The sequence below is a fragment of the Lissotriton helveticus genome, chromosome 6 (assembly GCF_964261635.1).
Source record: "Lissotriton helveticus chromosome 6, aLisHel1.1, whole genome shotgun sequence".
In the NCBI taxonomy this organism is placed as follows: domain Eukaryota; kingdom Metazoa; phylum Chordata; class Amphibia; order Caudata; family Salamandridae; genus Lissotriton; species Lissotriton helveticus.
This window is the reverse complement of record NC_136067.1, coordinates 1,681,622,020-1,681,642,293: the sequence shown is the minus strand read 5'-3', so window position 1 is coordinate 1,681,642,293 and position 20,274 is coordinate 1,681,622,020. Positions and strand designations below refer to the sequence as shown.

Genomic DNA, 20,274 nt, shown 5'->3' with positions numbered 1-20,274 from the left:
TGAAGAACAGTCACCTGAAACTGAACTTGGACACGACAGAGGTCCTCATCCTCGGCTCCACCCCCTCCACTTGGGACAACACCTGGTGGCCAGCCTCGCTGAAAGCTGTGCCGACACCCACTGACCATGCACGCAACCTGGGGTTCATCCTGGACTCAGCACTGTCAATGACTCAGCAGGTTAACGCCGTCTCCTCCTACTGCTTCAACACCCTCCGCATGCTGCGCAAGATCTACAGATGGATCCCCACCAGAAACAGAAGAACGGTCACCCAGGCCCTCGTCACCAGCAGGCTGGACTACAGCAAGGCCCTCTATGCGGTAATCAAGGCCAAACTCCAGAAAAGACTCCAATGCATACAGAATGCCTCTGCATGCCTCACCCTTGACATCACCCGCCACAACCACATCACTGCCCACCTGAGGGACCTGCACTGGCTCTCGTCAACAAGAGGATCACCTTCAAGCTCCTCATCCACACCCACAAAGCACTCCACAATGCCGGACCAGCATACCTCAACAAACAACTCACCTTCTACACCCCCAACTGCCAGCTTCGCTCCGCGGAACTCGCCCTCGCCACCGTTCCACGCATCCACCGAACGACCACCGGTGACAGATTCTTCTCTCCCCTAGCCACCAAGACATGGAACACCCTCCCCATCCACCTATGCCAGACCTAGGCTGACCTTCAGAAGACTTCTCAAGACCTGTCTGTTCGAGCAGTAGCAGCTCCCCCGCCCCCTCTTAGCACCTTGAGACCCTGGCGAGTGAGTAGTGCACTCTACAAATGATTGATTGATTGGGTCTTTAGACCTAGTACAATTTGGTCAAACTTTGGAGTTTATACAAAATTGTCCTCATACTCCTCCTCAAAGAAGATCACCTGCTCATCTTTGTTTGCTGCAATTGGAAACCATCACAATGTTGAACAAGGAGCTATATAAAAACTACGCTTTTCTCAGAGAAATGAAGGTTTCTATTCCATATTCTTCCTGATAAGAAAGAAATCCGGAGAATAGAGACATATATTGAAAAGCAGAGAAATGAACAAATTCCTCAAAAAGCAGTCTTTTCTAATGGTCACGTTGCAAGGGATTCTACAGCTCCTTATTCACAGTGATTATATGACAAAATTAGATCTCCAAGATGCCTTTTCATATCCCCATAGATCAAAAACACTGGGAGTTTATGATATTTGAAGTGGCTAGCAGCCATCACCAATTTAAAGTTGTCCCCTATTGGACTAAGATTAGCTCCTCAAATTTTTACAAAATGCCTAGTGGCAGCCTGTTTGAGACAAAAGGGCCATCAAGTGTTTCCTTACCTAGATGATCGGTTGATACAGGCTCAGTCCTGTCTGGCCACAAGAAAGTCAACCAAAGCCTGCCTACATAAATTCAGCCAGTTGGGCCTTATGTTAAACAGTCAAAAGCTTTCCCTCCATCCATCACAAAAGATAATGTTTCTGGGGGTGATTCCAGAGATCATAAAAGACAACGCTTACCCAACATTAGATAGATGCTGCAAACTAAAACAATTATTTTATTTTAAAGAAATTAGCAATTCTAAAAAGAAAGTCAGTTTTGGCACAACTTTACACATTTCTGCTGGGGATGATGTCATCGTACATCCACTTGAGGGGTCTCCCAGAAGAATTAGACAATCACTAGCTACAAACCGATAGCTAATACAATGAAAGTAGAAATATTACCTTGGAAGTGAAAGTTGTTTTTCGTTAGTGGACGCAAGAATTAAACTTATTAACAGGGCTTATGTTCTTAGTCCAAATATCACAATTTGTGATAACAGCAGACACTTCCTTATAAATTTGGGGAGCTCTTTTTCAGGGCCTACAGATCAGTGGGAAATGGATTTCTCAAGAAAAAGCTCTTCACACTAATCTGCTAGAATTAGGAGCGGTAGCATTAAGCCTTCAGGCTTTTCTGCCAAAAAAAGCCCGGACTTTAGTCCGGTTATGGACGGACAAAACTACATTAATGCATTACATAAACAAGCAAGAGGGAACAGTATCGCACATTTTTTCTCAAGAAGCGCAAAGGATTTGGGAATGGTCACTGAAGCATCAAGTTTAACTGATAGCGGAACATGTTCCTGGCAATCACAACCAGTGCACGGATATGTTAGGCAGAATGAAATATTCTTGCCACAATGGGAACTCAACTAAAAGGTCCTCAACAAGTTTCTGCACAATGATGAAAGCCGAATCGCGATCTCTTCGCTACAGCCCAAAACCAAAAGTGCCAATTCTTCAAAAGCTGACTCCACCAACCACAATCATGGGAGAACGCCTTTTCAATAGCATGGGCTGGAATATGTGCCTACTCTTTCCCTCCAGCACCTTTAATTCCAAAAGTCATGAGCAAAATGAAGAGGGAACCATGCAGAATAATTATGATAGCTCAAAGGTGGCCCAGACAACATTGGCTCACCAAGCTACTTCCCCTATCAGACCTGAAACATTGGAAAATAATACGAATCTCCGATCTTCTCACAATGAACAGCAATCAAGGGCTTCATATGGACTCTAAACCCTTGAACTGGTCGTTCTGGCTCCTATATTCAACAATTTCTCACATTTAGACATTCCGTAGGATTGTAGAAAAATGTCAGGTAAAGCCAAGCAGACTCAACTAAAGCAACTTATCACTTTTGTTTAAGGTACATGGACAAAAAAGATCATCCAATCTCATCAAAACCTCAGGAGATATTACTGTATCTATTATATATATATATATAAAAATCTGGTCTTTCAAATTCAGCATGTTTCCCAGGGCTTGACAGATCACAGATCCAGCCACGAAATAGCTCCTGGAAGTGAGATTTAGCAGGATGCCCCTACTTTCCAGCGCAGTGCAGCACCTAATCAGTTGAAGAGAACATCAATGAGAGATGCAATTGGGCTACATATTAAGCAGCAATTAAAGCTCAGTAGGTTTGAAAGCTGCATTTCACTAAACTACATATTGAGATCCTGTGTGCTCTTTACCTACTTGGCTCCATTATGACTTTTAACACTTTGGATGCGCAGGCGGGTCAAATGAGTAGATCTGCAGACGAGTAGGAGCATCCAAGTGGGATGGGGACAGGCAGGTGAGCATCAGACGGGGGAGAGGCAAGTCACCAATGTATATTTCTATTAGGAAATAAGACGAAGCACCCCTTTCATCACGTTCACGTCTGGGAATGTCATGGGCTGATACCAAGGTTGATGGACAGCCCTGTCAGCTAAGCTTAAAGCTAGATGAATCACTATAGACGGGAGCCTTCCAAAGGCTCCTTTCTGTAAATTTTACTGTATGTATGTATATGTTGTGTACTGTGTATTTTGTAGTGATGACAATACCTCTTGCCAGACAGTTAAAGCTGTCTGTGGCCAAGACCTAAAAAGAGTTAAGTGTACCACGCATTAGTTGTTCTTAATCACCTACCTCTTGCACCACAACCGGAGTCTCAGATTTGGATTGTGATTTTCCTTTACCCGCTTTTGTAGCCTTTTCTGAACCTCTCCCTTTCTTCTTATCTTTTGGTTTTGGCAAACTTTCCACTTTTAGTTGGATAAGATCAATTAATCTGTAGTCAGCATATGCATTTGCGATATCCAATGCACTCTGTCCTGTTAAATTATAAAAGACATATTTTTTATTGAAATATAGTTGGTAGACCACTGGCATAGCAGGCAGAAAGTGCAAATTGGAAGAAATTCAGTTTTGAGATTTTAAACAATTGGCAAATGCAATAGATGGCTTTGTCATAGCATTAAAAACTCTGGCATGGTGGGTATGTGTGCTGTGTGAGTGTCACTGGATAAAGGGATTTTCGTCAAGCACAGTAGTGTAATAGTGTGTCATGGCCCTAATGCAAGAAAGGACACTGGGGACCCTACCCCCTGGTTTTCTAGGTAAAAAGAAAAAACAGTCACTACCGGGGGTATAGTGGGCCCCTCACACTGATAAGCCCCAGTGCCGCTGCACCTGCTGCACTATTAAGAGCTACACCCTTCCTTGATCAAACATTTTATACAACAGTTTACATTGAAATAAAGAAGAGAGGGAAGGGGAAAGAAAGGAGAAAAAGAGAGAGAGACACAGAGAAAGATAAGAAAAATGCTTGTTTATGCTTGTTTATTCATTTTTATTGGCGATTAATATGCATAAAATAAGGCAGATATGTTCCAAAAAGGTGTTCAATAAAAACACTATATCACTTGAAGATCTTCAAAAGCCTTGTCTGAGTCCCCACATCAACACTTGGCGTCCGTTGTCCCCTTCCTCCTTGGATCCTTGCAGTGAAATGTTACAGTGAGAAGTTAGGTCCTGTTTCGTGTTAAGTACATAGGCTGACCTTTAGTTGCTCTAGTGTTGTGGCTTCTCATCTATTTGGATGTCTGAGGTTTGTGGTACCTTGCATGGTTCAGCGGTTGTCAGACATCATAAAACGCCTCAAGAAGCTCCCAGCTGAAAGCTGAGAATCTCAATAACCCGGGCCTCTTTCCTCTCGTGCTCCTGGTCTCCAGGCTGCCTCTCCTTGCTCCTCCAGCTCCAAAATGTCTAAGGCTTTGCAACTGCCTTTTAAAGCTATTCCACAGCTAGTTCATGTCAGGATTGTGTTCTCTTTTCATTTCCTTTTCCAACATGGCGGTCTCTTCCTTTGACTGTATTTGATTTTCCCAATCAATTATAGCTCTTGTCATGTGGTGTTTGATGTCATTTCCTTTTTCTGTTCTTTTGCTATATGAGGGATTCAGTTTGGGTGGATGGTGCATTGCAACAATGTCTTGTTCCTTCAGATGTTTTCTTGCTCCCTTCACTTGCTGATCCTGACTTTTTACTGCAAAAGAATTCCATAGTTGGCCTCCTGATTCCTGTTGTTCTTCTTTTCTTGAAGTCTTCAGCCACAAAGTTGTTTATTTTCATGTCTTTAGCTTTTTCCTCCTAAAAAGGAGGCTACTTTTTGATGACAGTTGCCAACCACATATTCTAGTGTGCGATGACATCACCTTTACCTAAGATAGCAGAAGACCTGGGTCTGGATTGCAGATAAGCATCTTGACCAGAACATCTAGTCAGAGTTAAATCATGAAACGCACAGGTATGGTAATGTGGTGATGTTTAACTTCTGAAAATAAATAGCAGTAATAATTCAATTCCCAATAGGCTTGCCTTTCACACACATGCTAGTTCAGTCACTGGTGTGAGAAAGGGTGGTAGTTCTGCAAGGTCCTCTAAATGTTCACACAAAAATATAATTTTCAGCATCGACATAGGGAAAGCTAATGAGGCTGTATTTATATTAATCATATTTCAGGCGGCCCAGGCCTGTTCAACACCTTAGGCATGACAAGGCTTTGCAAAGTGTAAATAAATGGCCACTTGTTTCCCTAATGAAAATAACATAATCTGAGCTCAACACACTTTACACAACAATGAAAGGAATAGGCCACGTTACAACGCATCTGTTTACAACGCATGCCATTATAACGCGGTCATCACAACGACTGCGTTGTTACTCCGCATACCATAACAACGCAAGTCATTATGAATTGCTGTAGGGGGGGGTGCCGGAATTTGGAATAGTATAATTTACTATTCCAACTCTCGTCTGTGCAACAGTTGGGAAGGTGTTGGATTTAAAATCCAACACCTTCTGGCGCCTAAAGGAAGTCGTTGTAACGACTTGCATTGTAATGATATGCGATGTAACAATGTGGTCTCTGCAATGACGTGTTGTAATGGCATGCAATGTATAAATATAGTTGTAAACAATGTTTACCCAATGAAAGCAGCAATGTGAAATATATATGTTTATTTACGAAAGAAGGGTAGCAAATATGTGCACATTTCCTCTCAGAAATTAGTTTACTCTAATATTTTAACCTAGAACATGACATTGTAATTATGCCATTCGGTCGGGGTAAATTCAGAAGTAACATTGGTACATATTTATTTTTTCCCTGAAATTGTGCATGAAATAAAGTCCTTTCCAGTAAAGGGGATGGAGAGGAGAGTACTATGGTGAATGATTTAAAAACAGCTGAGGGACAAATACAGAAGAGGAACAACATTACTAAATAAAGCTGGATAACACACAAGGAAAGGAAAAGGTGACAAAAGCTGTTAGAAGTTCATCTTTTTGAAGAAAAAATGAAAAAGATAGCCTTCTCCTTCGCCCTGATATAGAGTCAGAACATGAACCACTCTGGTAATTCAAATATATCTTGTCTTATTTCATTATTTAATTCCTTCTCAGTGGAACTGACAAATGATATTGCCAAGACCAAACATGTTCTCATTTTCTTTAGCCTACTTCCTTCTCTCTTCTTGGGTGCCCCTATGACACCTTACTAGTCTAACCTGACTAATTCCTCTCTAACTCAAGAAGCAGTTCCGCTTGTCTAAAACAGGTTTCTGCATTACTGAAAAAGCCAGGCTCATATCTGGAATGGCTGAATAACATCCACCTGGTGTCAAACCTACCCTTCCTTGCTAAGGTCTTGCAAAGAGGTATAGTGAAAGCAGCTGAAAAGTTTACAGACTAAATTAAGGTGGTTTATAAATTTCACATGAACCCCGAGATAACACACACTTTGCTCATTATGTATTTTTTACATTACATGATTTATTCATTGACTTTAGTACTCTTTAGAAAGATTTAGAACATTTGAGAGTCATCAGGTTGGTATTCACTGTTTGCCTGAGACTGCAGATATGGCTAACAATGTTTTAGGAAATGTGTATTTTTCTTGAGGATAATACGCTAATGTTTAAAATATGTTTTATGAAACAATGTACATTATTATAATTCAAATTGTAAATGCAAGGCACACTGTAGCTATGCAGCACATAAGCCTGGGTGCTGAAACATATACTGTTCTTTATCATGGAGGAAAAGTAAGCACCAAAATGCGTGACATGCCAGGTATGGGAACACATGGAGAGAAAAATTGCCTTCAGCAGGGAATGGTAAAGTACAAAGCTCTGTTTGTAATATAAAATCAGGGCCTTTGGTGGTCATATCACTGAAAATACAAGATTTGAAAAAAAATATTATTGGCTAGGGGTGCTCGTGATAGATAATTTCTATGGACTGGAATCTAGAGAATGCTAAAGTGATTCTGGTATTTTACTCACCTCTGCTGGTCGTTTCTATCAAGTAAGTTAAATAGAAGCAATTGCCGGAAAATTTAAAAAGGGAAGTCACTCAACCGAAGGCAATCCTGGTATCTTACTGACCTCTACTGGTCGTTTTCTATCAAGACAGTTAAATAGAGGCAGTTGCACAAGCAGAACGCAATTCTTGATAGCATACTGACCTCTACTGGTCGTTTTCTATCAAGACCGTTAAATAGAGGCAATTGAACAGAAAAAAAGTAACTAAGCAGAAGCAGACAAGTCCTAAAGCTGATCTCCAGAGCCCACAAAGTACAAACACATATAAGTATATACTAAAGTATGTACAAGAGGTCTCGAATGCTCAACCTAAAAAATGTGTTCCAACATTTGCTTTTTGTTTTGAAGTACATTGACACTACTGTGTAGGTTTATCAAGACATTTATAAAAAAAGAAAATAAGAGTGTGACTCTGTAAAAAAAAAGTTCTGACAGGGTTCTGTGTTTACAATGTGTGTTTTCACACATTGGTGAGTATTCATTGTTAGATGCTTGGGTCAAATATGGGCCCGCAATGGTGTGCTTGAGAGGTGCGCAGATTAATTATATAAGAGCAGCACTGCCACTTTAAAGTGTTTCTTTCTTAGTAAAGATGGAGAAAACAAATACTGTTTTTAATGTGTTTATTAGTTTAAGGCACCTAAACATCCTGCCAATGAATTTGGCACTGTGAATTACAAGAAATACTTCATAAATAATTCACAATTAGTACCTCTTTTCAATGAAACCACTGCAAAACATTCAATACTAAGGCGTTCCCATTATGCATGTATGTATGTATGTATGTTGGTGCGTGCAATGTCGGCAGAGCCATCCAACGAAAATATACCACACAAAGTCCAGAAGGATGCGCACGCTCAGTAAAGGCCGGTTGCAGAATTTATTGCATACAGGTTACGCGTTTCAACAGACTCGCTGTCTTGATCACACGGTGTGATCAAGACAGCGAGTCTGTCAAAACGCGCTATGTGGACTTTGTGTGGTATATATATACGAATAGTTATATATATATATATATATATATATATCACACATACACAGGAAACCCCTTTGAAGAGACGTGCCACACAAAGGTAAATCAGCTCTCTTTAATCATGGTCGCCTGCCAGCAGGAACTCACGAGGAACAGCTTTTCAAAAGTGTATGCCAGACGCGTTTCAGGTTGAGACCTTTCTTCAGTGGCATGTAGTTGATAGAGACTGCAAGCGCCGTTTGGACTGCACAGTTATAATTTCCAGCACCTGTCCTTGTGGGCGTGGTCATGTGGAAAAGTAAATTTTGCCATGTTCTGTGTCCCTACGTGTCATCCATCATATGTTATGTGTGCATGACCAATATGCATATGCATTTCCCATGTCTGATTAATGACGCAATTATAGTTGTGTCCACCTCTAGTATGCCAGTTTCCAGTCCTCGTGAATACTACGAATACCAGGCCTATGTAAAGCTACGTTGCCACGTTTCTCAGTGTGCACGTTATTTCATTATAAAGTCCCCGTTTCTAGGCCTCAACAGGGCCTGGACATCAGATTCAGCTCCTGTCTCCTGAAGCCTCGCTAAGGAGCGATACAGCCCCCACCTGTATCCTCGACCTTTCACTTACTTCCTGCCTCGCAGTGCCCGGTGCAGCTTGGCTCTGCCTCTGAGTCTGCCAAATGTATGTTATAGTTCCAGTTATCAGTTCAGTCCTCCTTCTCTGCATTCCTAAGCTACTGAACTGCATCAATAGTTTCCGTCATTGTCTAGCCTTCAGGGCTCTACGTTAGAGAAATACTGTATTTAATGGTCATTTAATATTCTTCATCACGCACTACATGTAGAATAATGCATGGTCCAGTCTTAGAATCAAGTTAGCCTTTCCCCTCCTGACTTCTAGTTTATATCAACATGTTCTCCAAACATCAGATACTAGATAGAGTTTAGGTACATGTCGCTCCGACCCTCCAGACTTTAGTCTCTGCTCCTAGCACAGAGTTCATAGCCCCCCAGCTTCTCCTCGTAACACGTCATTGCCAGTTTGCGCGCACCATCAGGTTAGAGGTCCCGGCTCCTTAGGTAGCCCCCTCCTATGTTTCCGCCCATTCATGACATATTCTGTTACGTCTGCACCACATGTCTATGTATACGCCCAGTTACACCTACTTTTACTGTTATCTTTCGCGACTGCTACGCGTCATGCCTTCTGTTCCACCCACTGCTACGCCTACTGCAATGTAATGCTATGTGTTCGCGCTATGTATATATGCTCGTGTATTGTTATCAAAAGTTAGCGCGCTCATCCCAGATCCTGGCCCCCGGCAGCTGCCATCCTATTCCCGTGCAGGTTGTCCTGTTCCTGTCCTTATGCTGTATTAAACCTGCAAAACTCCTACTACCTCGAATCTTGACTCTTATTTTATTGAGCTATCTGTTATGATATATGTCTAGTCAAAAATAGGGTATTATTTATTTATTTACCACATAATGGCGCCCGAATAGGGACTTGCCCTTTCCCCACGCGTCGGTGAAGCCACGCCGACCCCCTGACCCTCTGCAGCCGTGACGGAACCATACCGGCCACGTGCAGATATTTCTGCCTCAAGTATCCCTCAGGCCCACGGAGGAGACGGAGGAGGCGGTCCAGCATCCAAACGAGACGGTGGAGGAACGCGGCGAGTCCCGACCAGAGCCCAAGCCAAGAGTCCAAGGTCCGAGGTATCCGGAGGCCCACCCGTAACCGAAGTCCGAAGTTCGTCGTCCGTCGTCGTAGCAGTCCAGTCCAGTCCGAAGTTTTCCGTTCTTGCTGCCCGGTGAGTACCATTACTGGGGTAGTATCTAGACAGGGTCAATCTAAATTGACTCTGGTCCGTGGGTTGGTGGTACCCAGGCCCACAAACGAAGTGTTCACCTAGGTGGATACGGGTCTTGATGCGTCCCTTTATGGGACCGGTATGTTCCGTACTGTTTCAGCAGTGCATCCAGTAACTCTAGTCTGTTCCGTTCTCGAGAAATTCTTGTGTTTCTGTTCTCAGTATTCCAGGTAATATTTCTGTCCGAACTGTAATGTTATGATGTTGTTCAATGTATTTCCAATGTCGTGGTATGCCTGAATTGTTTTCCCAATTGTTATTGTTCCTCGTCTATTGTATTGTGTTCCGATTCAAGTTTACAATGTCTCTCTTTTCGAGATTACGTCAGTTAAAAACTAGAAAGGGTTTGTTAGAAGAAGCAGTTCCTGTTCCGCCTAGGGACAGTCCAGGTCACTTTATGTATCAGAAACATGGCATAAGCGCCATATTGTATCTAGATTTATGGGTAGATTATACCAAACAGTTAGAAGAAAAGTATAGATGGCCCGTATCGGGTACATGGGATGCCGAATGCATCATGCGAGTAGAAGAAGCATTATGGAAAAAGAAAGCCAGACAGTCACAGAAAGATGCCATCGAGTTATGGCGCAAAGAAGCTCATAAAAGAACCGAAAAAGAAATCAGAAAGTCAGAACTAAGTAGAGAATCCCAAGAACGAGCCCAAGAAAGATAATTAATCGAGATAGGTGAACGAGTTAGAACTGAGCAATCAGACAGACAGAGGCATGCCCTTAATAAGGGTATGTATCCTCTTCTTGCTGAGGGCTTGCCAAAAGCGACCCCAGAGGCATCCAGTAATTTCCCGCCACCATTAGTTCCGACCAAGCTACGTCACAAACCGACCGCAGCTGATATTTTTATTTCATCCTATCTGGACGACACAGTCCCCGAATATGCAAATCCTGTTCACGCTCCGCCAGTCCCTGTAAATCAGGTAATTCCTGCTCCTCCAGACACCGGGGTGCCCTTAACAGCCCCCCCGGGTCAGCCCGCCATACAAGTCCAGCCCACGTTACAATTACCGACCCTGCCAGGACGAAAAGCATCAGTTGATGATTCTAGTTTAGGGGCCGCAGGGGGAGGTCTTCCTCAAACCCCGCCGCCATACAAGCGTTTATCAGCACTCGAATTACATGCTCAAGCATCACAGCGTACTCCTAAAAGTACTAAGTCTGTTGCAGAAATCAGGCAAACCCTTGGCGAATGTGTCTATGACCCAGTTCCAGGCGAATTTAATATGGTTTTATATTCCGTACGCATAAGGAGGGTGACCGAGTATCTAGTCACCTTGCCGAATATGAAAGAAGATCTAGACAGAATATATCGTTTCATCCGTACAGGGGATGATCCAGAAAGTATTAGTAATGCCATGTCTCAAAGGAAAGCCGAGATTCAGCACATGATATTAAAGTTCTTAATTAACTGTCTAATAAGAGAACAAGATTACCCGTCTAAAGATCCAGAAGAAATGAAAACTCTGACAAAGTGGAGTGATAATATAGCCGAAGGAAAGCACAATACCATTAGTGCCATGGAAAGTATGTACAAGAAAATCCGTAGAGAGATAATAAAGATACACGAACAGCGTAAAGCAGCACAAGTAAGCGAGAAAGAAAGTACCTCTGATCCTGAAGAGGAAGACGATGAGAATACCGCCAGAATAGCGTATGTAGGGAAACCTAGATTTCCAGATCGCCATTTACGTCTAGAACCCAAGTCTACTTTCCATCATTCAGCACCAGAACAAGGTTCCCTAGAACAAGTATTTCAAGCTACCGATCACATTCTGAAATCACGAATCGGTTACAGTGAGTTAAGTACTATGCATGAACAGGAATTAGTGCGATCAGCAGTCCGATGGATTACTGATTCTACCACTTTTCCAGACGCAATAGTGGCACAAATGTTTCTGAAATTGCCCCCAGCCGAGCAGCGACTGGTGGGTATGTATATGATTCAGCACCTCATTACTCTGTATGAGGGTCAACATTCTGATCCGGGCCCGTTACATGATATCCTGAACGAGTTACTCCAGTATAGATGGAGAGGTCTAGGTACCGATTTAATTAGTGTCATTTTAGAACAGCGCCACAAATATAGAACATTCTTGAACCCGCATTTTGTTCATGTCTCACCCCCAGAAAGTAAATCATTCTACATAGACAGACAGAATCCGTTACGGGAAGTCCACCCAGTCAGAGGAACGGGTGGCGAAATGCAACGAGTGTTTGTATACACTCCAATCACAAAGATGGAACTCCTTGAAATGAAGAAATTAATTCCCTGTCATGACAAAGATCCAGCAGGGTTCCATCGAGAATTAAAAGACATGCTCCGTATGGGAGAATACACTTACCCAGATATCATTAAAATGTTAAAAGTTCTGCTACCCGCAGGGGTGTATGAAAAGCTAAAGGAAAAAGAATGGGAGGTGGGAGAGAAAAAGATAGATTGGGCAGTCCTAGAAGCAGAAGATAAGATACGTGTACCAGGTACTGGTCTTGGAGAGAAATGTAAAGAATTACCAGAATTATTGATACAAGTTTTACCCAGATTATTAACAACGAGAAAAGAAGACTGGGATGCAATCTCAGCCTGTAAACAGAAACAAGATGAAGATATTAGTGATTTTTATTCTAGATTTGAAAAATGTTTCAGTATCAACAGTGGTCTCAAGACAAGTAGTGAGTCATATCCTCACCTTTTTGTTACTAAATTAGTCGAGAATTCAAGTCCACCAATTAAAAACCGAGTTCTGAAAGTCGAAAGCACCTGGCAAGCAAATACTCCGTCCCAGATGCTCCAGATGCTCCAGTACCACCAGAATAGAATCAGGGAAGAGCAAGAACACGAGAGAAAACGTATGAAAGACACGAAAATGAAAGTGCTAGTTGCACAATCTGTTCCTCAAGACAGTCAGAAGAGGGGTCCGATTCAAGCCAGTCATCCTGCAACTCCCGTTAAAGGGAACTGCAATTATTGTAAACAGCCAGGTCATTTTATAAATGAGTGTGCAGTTCTGAAACATAACATAGCTACTGGTAAGACTAAAGAAAGACCACGTCCGCCTAGACAAGAACAAGTTTCACAGACTCCTCAGCCACAGAATGCACAACAGACAGTTACAGCACCGCAGCCTATTGCTGCAACACAGCATGTTACATCGCAGATGTACCAGTATGCACAGTCTGAGTATCCAGAGTACCAGCCATATTCATGAAACAGCCTAGAGAGGGAGGTAGGCTTGCCTCTCATCGAGATACCTGTAGATCAAGAAGGTCCCTATGTTCACAGTCAAGTATTAGGGAAAGACAGAAAGTTTTTGATTGATACAGGGGCAAGTAGGACCACAATTAGTCATGCCGAAGTTCCAGGGGCTCCGCTCTCAGGCTCAAGAAATGTTTCCCTTGGATTTTCAGGAAAGCCTATCGTTAATGAGATTTCAAAGCCAGTCACTCTAGAAGTAGGTCCATTGTCCCGCACTACTGATCTGTTACTTACTAAGTCATGTCCAGAAAACCTATTAGGCATTAAAAAACTGAAAGAGTTAGGTGCCGTTATATGTTGTTCCCCAGAGGGAATACGTTTGTTCCTACGTGACTTTAAGGGTCACTATGTATTACGAGATTTTGATACCAGACTGTCTAATGTTCCGCAGCATTTATGGGCGCAAGGTCCAACTGATGTAGGTTACATGCAAATCACACCCCATCGTGTGACTCTCAAACCAGGTGTAGTGTTACCACGAATCAGACAGTACAGATTGCCACCTGAGGCTGTAGCAGCCTTATCCAAAATTATAGACGAGCTCATCGCTCAAGGAGTAGTTGTAGAAACTGACTCCAATGTATGTAACTCTCCGATCATTCCAGTCATGAAACGTACTGATCCAAATGCACCCCCAGTATATCGATTAGTGATTGATTTACGAGAACTTAACAAATGTATTATTCCTCAGTACCCAGTTGTCCCAGACATCTCTTCCCTATTGACAGCCATTGATTCCGAAGCCACGTTCTTCACTGTCATAGACCTCAAGAACGCATTTTTTAGTGTTCCTATTCATCCAGACAGCCAATTTCTTTTCGGATTTTGTTTAAATGGAAGGAGCTATATGTTCACACGCGCTCCTCAAGGTTTCACAGAAAGCCCTAGTATTTACAGCCAAGCACTTAAGAGACAACTTGACAATATTCACATGCCAACTGACACTGCCCTGCTCCAGTATGTCGATGATCTACTGATCACAGCCCGTTCTGAACGTGACTGCGAGCGAGCGTCACTGACGGTTCTGTATTTCCTAGCCGAGATGGGGCACAAGGTGTCCCCTTCTAAGCTTCAATTCTGTGTCCAGCAAGTGGTCTACTTAGGACACTTACTGTCCGAGAGGGGTAGGCAGTTGACACCAGACCGTATCCAGTTAATAGCGAGTCTTCCCCAGCCCAAGACCCAGAAGGAGGTACGTGCCTTTATCGGCCTCACTTCTTACTGCAGACAATGGATTCCTCAGTATGCATTTCTAGCCAAGCCACTGATACAGTTAACGACACAGGAGGCAGCCGTATCGACTGTCCTCCCTTGGACATCTGAACATACACTTAGTTTCAACGAGTTAAAGAAAGCCCTATGCCAAGCTCCAGTTCTTGCTACACCGAACTACAGTAAGCCTTTTACACTTTTTGTCACTGAACGCGAAGGTACAGCATTATCTGTTCTCACACAAGATCAAGCAGGACAATACAAGCCCTGTGCTTATTTTTCGAGCACACTAGATCCAGTCGCCCAGGCGTTGCCTGCGTGCCTCAAGTCAGTTGCAGCCACAGCACTAGCTATCAGACAAAGTGATTCCATAGTTTTAGGACATACCTTGACAGTACAAGTCCCACACTCCGTGGAAGTTCTTTTAAACCGAACACAAACTCAGCACTTGACAATTGCACGTTTAACAGGTTATGAATTGACACTGTTCCAGCCACACATAGTAATTAGACGCTGCAACATCCTGAATCCTGCTACACTGTTACCATCAGTTAGTTCAAATCCAGCCACACACGACTGTGTGGAAGTAGTCAACATTTCGACAAAGCCAAGACAAGACCTGACAGACATTCCGTTACCAGACTCCGACCTGACACTTTATGTGGATGGTTCATGTATGAGAACTAGTACAGGAGAATTAGTCGCCGCGTATGCAGTGACTACTGACACCGAAGTTATTGAAACACACCGTATTGACACTCTGTCCGCTCAAGCAGCAGAGCTAGTTGCTCTGACACAAGCCTGCATACACGCCAAGAACCTGAAAGTTAATGTTTACACAGATTCACGTTACGCATTTGGAGTTGTACACGACTTCGGAGTGCTCTGGCAGGAGAGAGGTTTCATGACTTCTCATGGAACCAAGATTCAGCATGGTCTCCTTATTCAAGCTCTGTTAGATGCCATACATTTACCGACATCCATTGCTATCATGAAATGCAAAGCACATACGAAAGTCACTGACATTATTTCTCAAGGTAATGATCTAGCAGATCGCACAGCCAAGCTTACAGCACAGACTCTAGACATTCCAGTTAACCTGACACACACTCCAGATCCGATTACATGTATGACAGTTAAGGACCCTACTCAAGATGTCATAGATATCCAGTTACATGCTACTCCCGATGAAATCAAGAAATGGTCTGAACAAGGAGGGGTCCAGACAGATCAAGGATGGTTAACGAAGGGTAGAGCCACATGGTTTCTCCCCGACTCTATGGTTCAAGTCATCATTAATACCGCACATAGTCCAGCACATTTAGGAGAAAAAGCTATGTTAGACAGTATCCAGAACATTTGGTTCAACAAACATTTACGAGCTGCAGCCAAGCAGAAAGTCCGTACCTGTATGATATGTTGTCAGTTTAATCCAGGTAAAAGTGTCCCGGTGGAACAAGGTGGTTTCCAGCCTCCTGACCACCCCTTTGAAGTCCTCCAGATGGATTATATTCAGATGGAGCGATGTCGAGGTTTCAAGTATGTCCTTGTAGTTGTATGCGCTTTGTCCAGATGGACAGAAGCATATCCAGTCCCAGATTACACAGCCGCGACCACTGCCAAGCAGTTGGTTCGTGAGTTCTTCCCTCGATATGGACTCCCTAGAGTCGTATATTCTGATAACGGTCAGCCATTCTCATCTGAACTGATGAAGCACGTTTCCCTGTTGTTAGGGTACCAGTGGAAGTTTCATTGTGTACGCCATCCTGAAGCAGCTGGTCTAGTCGAGAGACATAATCAGACTCTGAAAATTCGAATTGCAAAAATATGTAAAGATAAGGGTGTGGACTGGCTAGTAGCTCTGCCAGTCGCTTTGTTTTATATGCGCATGGTCGCACATTCCATATCAGGTCTGTCCCCGTATGAGGTCGTATTCGGCCGCCCCCCTAACATGTGGGGTACTCCTAGACCCCGAAGTATTACTGATGTTTCATGTAATATGCTGACAGATTACCTAGCTTCCTTGATGTCTGCCCTCAACTCATGTCGTTCACAGGTTGCTGCCGCATTTCCAGACAATACCGAGGTGGCACCGCATGAAATCGTTCCAGGTTCCATGGTGATGGTCCGTAACTTTGACAGATCAAGTCCGCTGGAGCCTCGATGGAAAGAGCCCCGTCAGGTCCTCCTCACCACCCGTACAGCCGTGAAGTTGGAAGGCCGAAAAGGATGGATACACCTTTCTCACGTTAAACTTTTAAAAGGACTGAAACCCGTCTTTAAAAACATTTTCCAGGATATCAAGACTTGTCAAAACATTGTTCCTAAGGACTGTCCCGCAAATGACATTGATACAACCCCTCCCTTGGTAGAGAAAACTCCGCAGCAGGAGTATAAGCAAAAACTCCGGTCTAGTAAAATAAGTCAGTCAGTTTGATTGTATAAGTCCTCCCCTAGGTGAAACGGTTAGACTGTTTCTGACATGTATAAAATAGACCCCCATAGTGAGAGAGTTAGTAAAAACTCAATTCAATGTATCGTTTTTCTAAGTTTCATATTATTCATCAGCATTATGATTTCCTGCACCAGTTATGCCTTTTTCCTATATTTCCCAGTTCCTCATGTAAATAAGCATTCTAATGTTACAGCAGAGCACACGTTTAGTGATCTGCCTCCTCACGAATATTCATATCGCCTCGCTATGCGTAATAACTCATTTATCCGCATGTTACATTACTCACACCAGACCAGCAATGCCACTAATTGTTGGGTGTGTGGTCGACTCCCCCCTTTCCAGACCCCGAATGGAGTTCTGCCACTTTTTCCTTATCCATTCTCACATAATGGTTCGTGTGGAGCATGGTCCACGTTAACGTCATCCTCAACAGATATGTCTTTTCTTAACAGCACATGTTTTCCAGACAAGCAAGGTCTCCCCCACAGAACAGGTTTAGATCTAGAAAATGAAGTGTATAATTTAGGTAACTATTCGTCGAATTTTATGGTCCTGAATGTTCAGTCTGATACTACTCCAGACTCACCTGCTATTTCAGTACTACCAGTCAAAGGCGAATTATGTGTCCGAAATAAGGGTTCCGTACATGTAGGACATAGTGATTGTACTACTATTATCAAGTATAGTGACAGTGGGAAATCTATTTTTAAAGCTTCACGTCATTCTTATTTTGTTTGTGGTCAAACTGCATATGTTCGTCTGCCCCTCGATTGGGAGGGAACCTGTTATATTGCCTTCCTACTGCCACCAGTTTTTCTAGCCCCACCTGACTACCATAGGAATTCCTTCCTAGTACATACTAGACACAAGAGAAACCTCCCGATTGTTGATTATACTGAAACTGCTGCAGAACAATTCATTGATATTGATAAAGGTGTGTTCCCTTATTTAGGTACAGTTGTAAATAGTAAGCTAATCCGTAGGTTAACAAGAACCCTTGAAGCAGTAGTAGATGAGACTGCCTCCGCTCTAGGTAACTTAACCGAAGAGCAATCCTTTATGAGAATTGTTGTGCTCCAGAATCGTCTCGTCCTTGACGTCATACTGGCCGATAGGGGCGGGGCCTGTAGACTCATCGGATCTAGTTGCTGCATTTTCATTCCAAATAACGCGCCGTCTGTTTATTCAGCTATAACCAGACTTCATAAAATTGCCCATCTGTTACACCAGAATCCAGGCACCTGGACATGGTCCGGTTGGTTCTGGAATATAATTTCCGCCTGGGGATGGAAAGTCCTGTCCTTTCTAGGTATCGCAGTAGCGATCATATTCAGCTGCTGCCTCTGTATACAATGTGGCCCTGCGATTTGCGGCATGTGTGCTACCTCTTGTATTCCTAGTCCCAAGCCCCGTTCTAAATCTCGTTCCAAGACAATTCGAGATGAACAAATGGTACTGTATGAAATGATAGATGGTATCATGAATATTGATGTTTCCTGATGGAAACGTAGTGACAAGGAGGGAATGTGGAAAAGTAAATTTTGCCATGTTCTGTGTCCCTACGTGTCATCCATCATATGTTATGTGTGCATGACCAATATGCATATGCATTTCCCATGTCTGATTAATGACGCAATTATAGTTGTGTCCACCTCTAGTATGCCAGTTTCCAGTCCTCGTGAATACTACGAATACCAGGCCTATGTAAAGCTACGTTGCCACGTTTCTCAGTGTGCACGTTATTTCATTATAAAGTCCCCGTTTCTAGGCCTCAACAGGGCCTGGACATCAGATTCAGCTCCTGTCTCCTGAAGCCTCGCTAAGGAGCGATACAGCCCCCACCTGTATCCTCGACCTTTCACTTACTTCCTGCCTCGCAGTGCCCGGTGCAGCTTGGCTCTGCCTCTGAGTCTGCCAAATGTATGTTATAGTTCCAGTTATCAGTTCAGTCCTCCTTCTCTGCATTCCTAAGCTACTGAACTGCATCAATAGTTTCCGTCATTGTCTAGCCTTCAGGGCTCTACGTTAGAGAAATACTGTATTTAATGGTCATTTAATATTCTTCATCACGCACTACATGTAGAATAATGCATGGTCCAGTCTTAGAATCAAGTTAGCCTTTCCCCTCCTGACTTCTAGTTTATATCAACATGTTCTCCAAACATCAGATACTAGATAGAGTTTAGGTACATGTCGCTCCGACCCTCCAGACTTTAGTCTCTGCTCCTAGCACAGAGTTCATAGCCCCCCAGCTTCTCCTCGTAACACGTCATTGCCAGTTTGCGCGCACCATCAGGTTAGAGGTCCCGGCTCCTTAGGTAGCCCCCTCCTATGTTTCCGCCCATTCATGACATATTCTGTTACGTCTGCACCACATGTCTATGTATACGCCCAGTTACACCTACTTTTACTGTTATCTTTCGCGACTGCTACGCGTCATGCCTTCTGTTCCACCCACTGCTACGCCTACTGCAATGTAATGCTATGTGTTCGCGCTATGTATATATGCTCGTGTATTGTTATCAAAAGTTAGCGCGCTCATCCCAGATCCTGGCCCCCGGCAGCTGCCATCCTATTCCCGTGCAGGTTGTCCTGTTCCTGTCCTTATGCTGTATTAAACCTGCAAAACTCCTACTACCTCGAATCTTGACTCTTATTTTATTGAGCTATCTGTTATGATATATGTCTAGTCAAAAATAGGGTATTATTTATTTATTTACCACAGTCATTCGCATGGCCTTATGGGTGATATAGTACAATCCATAGTATTACCCCAGTGGGTTCGCTGCTTGAAGTCTCTAAGTTGTACTGATAAATCTTGCATTGTCCAAGATAGTGCCTGCTCCGCGTTAAGACTGCCAAATTGTAGCTTACGAGCTGGCTCCTTCCCTGCAAAGGCTCCAGCTCACCTTCGTTCACAAGCGCTGCAGCATCCGCGTGGTGCCGCAGCTGACCCGCTACAGCGGTGGGCTTCTCTTCACGACCGGGTTACGGCCGCCTTTAAATCACACATACACAGGAAACCCCTTTGAAGAGACGTGCCACACAAAGGTAAATCAGCTCTCTTTAATCATGGTCGCCTGCCAGCAGGAACTCACGAGGAACAGCTTTTCAAAAGTGTATGCCAGACGCGTTTCAGGTTGAGACCTTTCTTCAGTGGCATGTAGTTGATAGAGACTGCAAGCGCCGTTTGGACTGCACAGTTATAATTTCCAGCACATGTCCTTGTGGGCGTGGTCATTCGCATGGCCTTATGGGTGATGTAGTACAATCCATAGTATTACCCCAGTGGGTTCGCTGCT

General features: G+C 43.4%; 1 protein-coding gene across 1 annotated transcript in view; it reads right to left on the bottom strand.

Annotated features, from left to right (window-relative positions):
• Nucleotides 1-20,274, bottom strand: part of ANKEF1 (ankyrin repeat and EF-hand domain containing 1) — a 301,953-nt gene that overhangs the window by 31,755 nt on the left and 249,924 nt on the right. The window contains exon 8 of the mRNA XM_078647084.1: nt 3,452-3,636. Coding sequence (XP_078503210.1) covers nt 3,452-3,636 — 185 coding nt within the window. The remainder of the gene's footprint in view (nt 1-3,451; nt 3,637-20,274) is intronic.